The sequence below is a fragment of the Penaeus vannamei genome, chromosome 3 (genome assembly GCF_042767895.1).
Source record: "Penaeus vannamei isolate JL-2024 chromosome 3, ASM4276789v1, whole genome shotgun sequence".
Classification (NCBI taxonomy): domain Eukaryota; kingdom Metazoa; phylum Arthropoda; class Malacostraca; order Decapoda; family Penaeidae; genus Penaeus; species Penaeus vannamei.
Genome location: NC_091551.1, coordinates 29,604,006 through 29,609,717, shown reverse-complemented (window position 1 = coordinate 29,609,717; position 5,712 = coordinate 29,604,006). Strand labels below are relative to the sequence as shown.

Below are 5,712 nucleotides of genomic sequence, written 5' to 3'. Positions count from 1 at the left end.
GTCTCCTTCTTGGGCTCTTCGGAGACTTCCTGGATCAACTTCTCGGGCTCTTCGACGACTTCCTGGGTCTCCTTCTCCGGCTCTTCGGCGACTTCCTGGGTCTCCTTCTCGGGCTCCTCGGCGACTTCCTTGGTCTCCTTCTCGGGCTCGTGGGCGACTTCCTGGGTCTCCTTCTCGGGCTCCTGGGCGACTTCCTGGGTCTCCTTCTCGGGCTCGTGGGCGACTTCCTGGGATTCCTTCTCGGGCTCCTGGGCCACTTCCTGGGTCTCCTTTTCGGGCTCTTCGGCGACTTCCTGGGTCTCCTTCTCGGGCTCCCGGGCGACTTCCTGGGTCTCATTCTCGGGCTCCTGGGCGACTTCCTGGATCTCCTTCTCGATCTCCTGGGCGACTTCCCGGGTCTCCTTCTCGGGCTCAAGGATGACTTCCTGGGTCTCCTTCTCGGGCTCTTCGGGGACTTCCTGGGTCTCCTTCTGGGGCTCTTCGGCGATTTCCTGGGTCTCCTTCTCGGGCTCTTAGGCGACTTCCTGGGTCTCCATATTGGGTTCAAGGGTGACTTCCTGGTTCTCCTTCTCGGGCTCTTCGGCGACTTCCAGGGTCTCCTTCTCGGGCTCCTGGGCGACTTCCTGGGACTCCTTCTCGAGCTCCTGGGCGACTTCCAGGGTCTCCTTCTCGAGCTCAAGGGTGACTTCTTTGGTCTCCTTCTCGGGCTCTTCGGCGACTTCCTGGGTCTCTTTCTCGGGCTCGAGGGCGACTTCCTGGGTGTCCTTCTCGGGCTCAAGGGTGACTTCCTGGGTCTCTTCGGGCTCAAGGGTGACTTCCTGTGTTTCCTTATCGGGCTCTTCGGTGACTTCCTGGATCTCCTTCTCGGGCTCCTGGGCGACTTCCTGGGTCTCCTTCTCGGGCTCCTGGACGACTTCCCGGGTCTCCTGGAGCTCCTGGGCGACTTCCTGGATCTCCTTCTCGATCTCCTGGGCGACTTCCCGGGTCTCCTTCTCGGGCTCAAGGGTGATTTCCTGGGTCTCCTTCTCGGGCTCAAGGGTGACTTCCTGGGTCTCCTTCTCGGGCTCAAGGGTGACTTCCTGGGTCTCCTTCTCGGGCTATTCGGGGACTTCCTGGGTCTCCTTCTGGGGCTCTTCAGCGATTTCCTGGGTCTCCTTCTTGGGCTCTTAGGCGACTTCCTGGGTCTCCATATTGGGCTCAAGGGTGACTTCCTGGTTCTCCTTCTCGGGCTCTTCGGCGACTTCCTGGGTCTCCTTCTCGGGCTCCTGGGCGACTTCCTGGGACTCCTTCTCGAGCTCCTGGGCGACTTCCTGGGTCTTCTTCTCGAGCTCAAGGGCGACTTCTTTGGTCTCCTTCTCGGGCTCTTCGGCGACTTCTTGGGTCTCCTTCTCGGGCTCCTCGGCGACTTCCTTGGTCTCCTTCTCGGGCTCGTGGGCAACTTCCTGGGTCTCCTTCTCGGGCTCGTGGGCGACTTCCTGGGTCTCCTCGGGCTCATGGGCGGCTTCCTGGGATTCCTTCTCGGGCTCCTGGGCCACTTCCTGGGTCTCCTTTTCGGGCTCTTCGGCGACTTCCTGGGTCTCCTTCTCGGGCTCCCGGGCGACTTCCTGGGTCTCATTCTCGGGCTCCTGGGCGACTTCCTGGATCTCCTTCTCGATCTCCTGGGCGACTTCCCGGGTCTCCTTCTCGGGCTCAAGGATGACTTCCTGGGTCTGCTTCTCGGGCTCTTCGGGGACTTCCTGGGTCTCTTTCTGGGGCTCTTCGGCGACTTCCTGGGTCTCCTTCTCGGGCTCTTAGGCGACTTCCTGGGTCTCCATATTGGGCTCAAGGGTGACTTCCTGGTTCTCCTTCTCGGGCTCTTCGGCGACTTCCTGGGTCTCCTTCTCGGGCTCCTGGGCGACTTCCTGGGACTCCTTCTCGAGCTCCTGGGCGACTTCCTGGGTCTCCTTCTCGAGCTCAAGGGCGACTTCTTTGGTCTCCTTCTCGGGCTCTTCGGCGACTTCTTGGGTCTCCTTCTCGGGCTCCTGGGCGACTTCCTTGGTCTCCTTCTCGGGCTCCTGGGCGACTTCCTTGGTCTCCTTCTCGGGCTCCTGGGCGACTTCCTGGGTCTCCTTCTCGGGCTCCTGGGCGACTTCTTGGGTCTCCTTCTCGGGCTCCTAGGCGACTTCCTGGGATTCCTTCTCGGGCTCTTGGGCCACTTCCTGGGTCTCCATCTCGGGCTCTTCGGCGACTTCCTGGGTCTCCTCCTCGGGCTCGAGGGCGACTTCCTGGGTTTCATTCTCGGGCTCCTGGGCGACTTCCCGGGTCTCCTTCTCGGGCTCCTGGGGAATTCCCGGGTCTCCTTCTCGAGCTCTTCGGAGACTTCCCGAGTCTCCTTCTGGGGCTCTTCGGCGACTTCCTGGGTCTCCTTCTCGGGCTCTTCGGCGATTTCTTGGATCTCCTTCTCGGGCTCCTGGGTGACTTCCTGGGTCTCATTCTCGGGCTCTTCGGCGACTTCCTGGGTCTCCTTCTCGGGCTCTACGGCGACTTCCTAGGTATCCTTCTCAGGCTCTTCGGCGACTTCCTGGGTCTCCTTCTCGGGCTCCTGGGCGACTTCCTGGGTCTCCTTCTCGGGCTCTTCGGCGACTTCCTAGGTCTCCTTCTCGGGTTCTTCGGCGACTTCCTGGGTCTCCTTCTCGGGCTCTTCGGCGACTTCCTGGGTCTCCTTCTCGGGCTCCCGGGCGACTTCCTGGGTCTCCTTCTCGGGCTCCCGGACGACTTCCTAGGTCTCCTTCTCGGTATCGAGGGCGACTTCCTGGGTCTCCTTCTCGGGCTCTTATGCGACTTCCTGGGTCTCCTTCTCGGGCTCCCGGGCGACTTCCTAGGTCTCCTTCTCGAGCTCTTCGGCGACTTCCTGGGTCTCCTTCTCGGGCTCGAGGGCGACTTCCTGGGTCTCCTTCTCGGGCTCTTCGGCGACTTCCTGGGTCTCTTTATCGGGCTCGAGGGTGACTTCCTGGGTCTCCTTCTCAGACTATTCGGCGACTTCCTGGGTCTCCTTCTCGGGCTCTTCGGCGACTTCCTAGGTCTCCTTCTCGAGCTCCTCGGTGACTTCCTGGGTCTCCTTCTCGGGCTCTTCGGTGACTCCCGCGGTCTCCTTCTCGGGCTCTTCGGCGACTTCCTGGGTCTCCTTCTCGGTCTCGAGGGTGACTTCCTGGGTCTCCTTCTCGGGCTCTTCGGTGACTTCCTGGGTCTCCTTCTCAAGCTCTTCGGCGACTTCCTGGGTCTCCTTCTTGGGCTCTTCGGAGACTTCCTGGATCAACTTCTCGGGCTCTTCGACGACTTCCTGGGTCTCCTTCTCCGGCTCTTCGGAGACTTCCTGGGTCTCCTTCTCGGGCTCCTGGGCGACTTCCTGGGTCTCCATCTCGAGCTCCTGGGCGACTTCCTGTTTCTCCTTCTCGGGCTCGAGGGCGACCTCCTGGGTCTCCTTTTCGGGCTCTTCGACGACCTCCTGGGTCTCCTTTTCGGGCTCTCCGGCGACTTCCTGGGTCTCGTTCTCGGGCTCCTGGGCGACTTACTGGGTCTCCTTCTCGGGCTCTTATGCGACTTCCTGGGTCTCCTTCTCGGGCTCCCGGGCGACTTCCTAGGTCTCCTTCTCGAGCTCTTCGGTGACTTCCTGGGTCTCCTTCTCGGGCTCGAGGGCGACTTCCTGGGTCTCCTTCTCGGGCTCTTCGGCGACTTCCTGGGTCTCCTTCTCAGACTATTCGGCGACTTCCTGGGTCTCCTTCTCGGGCTCTTCGGCGACTTCCTGGGTCTCCTTCTCGAGCTCCTCGGTGACTTCCTGGGTCTCCTTCTCGGGCTCTTCGGTGACTCCCGCGGTCTCCTTCTCGGGCTCTTCGGCGACTTCCTGGGTCTCCTTTTCGGTCTCGAGGGTGACTTCCTGTGTCTCCTTCTCGGGCTCGAGGGTGACATCCTGGGTCTCCTTCTCGGGCTCAAGGGTGACTTCCTGGGTCTCCTTCTCGGGCTCTTCGGTGACTTCCTGGGTCTCCTTCTCAAGCTCTTCGGCGACTTCCTGGGTCTCCTTCTTGGGCTCTTCGGAGACTTCCTGGATCAACTTCTCGGGCTCTTCGACGACTTCCTGGGTCTCCTTCTCCGGCTCTTCGGAGACTTCCTGGGTCTCCTTCTCGGGCTCCTGGGCGACTTCCTGGGTCTCCATCTCGAGCTCCTGGGCGACTTCCTGTTTCTCCTTCTCGGGCTCGAGGGCGACCTCCTGGGTCTCCTTTTCGGGCTCTTCGGCGACTTCCTGGGTCTCTTTTTCGGGCTCTCCGGCGACTTTCTGGGTCTCGTTCTCGGGCTCCTGGGCGACTTCCTGGGTCTCCTTCTCGGCCTCTTCTGTCATTATTGTTATTACCTTTAGTGTCATAAATATTTTATTGTTTTTGTTGTTATTATAGGATAAAATGGCCTATCATGTAAAATTACCAGGTCTATCTATGGGCAAATGAACAGAGATCGAGAGAGAGAGAGACAGAGAGAAAGAAAGAGAGGGAGAGAGAGAGAGAGAGGAGAGATAGAACAGTCCTTAATTTGAACCAATTGATACCTTTATTATGATACCATAGGATAACTCTATTTAATTCTCCATTAATTTTGATCAGTGTTTTCGATAGAATGAGCAATAGACAAGGGCGAACCCGAACGATAATAATGAAGCGGAAACAGAAATTTCAAAATCTTAATTCTGTATCTATAGGAAAAATGTAGGCCTATCCATGCAATCAATTTCTGAAAATGTCCCTTTTTTCTAAGATATCACGGCTCTTGCCTAAGTGGCGAAGAGAGATAGACAGAGAAATAAATGACCAAATAGACAGATAGATAGATAGGTGCCTCGCATATTGGATGATGATAATAATCATAAAACCCATCCACAATCATTGATCATAAAGGAAATAAGATTTTTTTTTTTGTGTGTGTGTACCAACCTATTCCTTTTCTTTTCTTTTTTTTAGTTCATTAATTTACATTTGCACATTTACATGAATTTTGCAAAAATTGCTAAGATCGTCATGTATGCATAACTAAATACTGGAAAGACGACTTTTAATACCCAATCCCCAACGAACAAGAAGAGATGGGAGGAGACAGGCGGACCTCAACCGTTTTGCAGCAACTCACCTCCCTTAACCCATCTTCGTTCATCATGTTCCTGACAGCAGACTGGAGCGCAGAGGAACCTGGGCTTCCTCTCGCGGATGCCGAGTCGTTTGCCTCCCCTGTCCCTCGCACTTCCCACTCTGCCCGTTCCCCACGAGAACGTTTCCAGCGATCACCTGTCACCATCACCACCACCTCCATCACCACCACCTGCACCACCACCACCACCAACACCATCACCACCACCTCCACCACCAGCACCATTACCACCACTCCCACCACCAACACCAGCACCTCCACCTCCACCACCATTACCACCACAACCACCACCACCTTCACCAGCAGCACCATTACCAACACTGCCACCACCACCACCACCACCACCAGCATTGTTACCACCATCATCACCAACACCACCTCCATCAAAATCACCACTACCATCACCATTACATCAATCACCAGCATCATCACCACCGCCACCACCACCTGCACCACCACCACCACAACCACTTCCACCACCATCACCACCGGCACCTCCAGCACCATTACCACCACCACCAGCAACAGCACCATCATCACCGT

At 57.5% G+C, this 5,712-nt stretch overlaps 1 protein-coding gene across 1 annotated transcript in view; it reads right to left on the bottom strand.

The window, feature by feature from the left end:
• LOC138859771 (110 kDa antigen-like) overlaps nt 1–5,367 on the bottom strand; it is an 8,053-nt gene extending 2,686 nt beyond the window's left edge. Inside the window, exons 1-4 of the mRNA XM_070115881.1 lie at nt 5,152–5,367; nt 4,241–4,384; nt 1,440–1,580; nt 753–902 (exon numbers count right to left, since the gene is read on the bottom strand). Of these exons, the coding sequence (XP_069971982.1) occupies nt 753–902; nt 1,440–1,580; nt 4,241–4,384; nt 5,152–5,367 (651 nt within the window). The remainder of the gene's footprint in view (nt 1–752; nt 903–1,439; nt 1,581–4,240; nt 4,385–5,151) is intronic.
• Nucleotides 5,368–5,712: the final 345 nt, after the last annotated feature.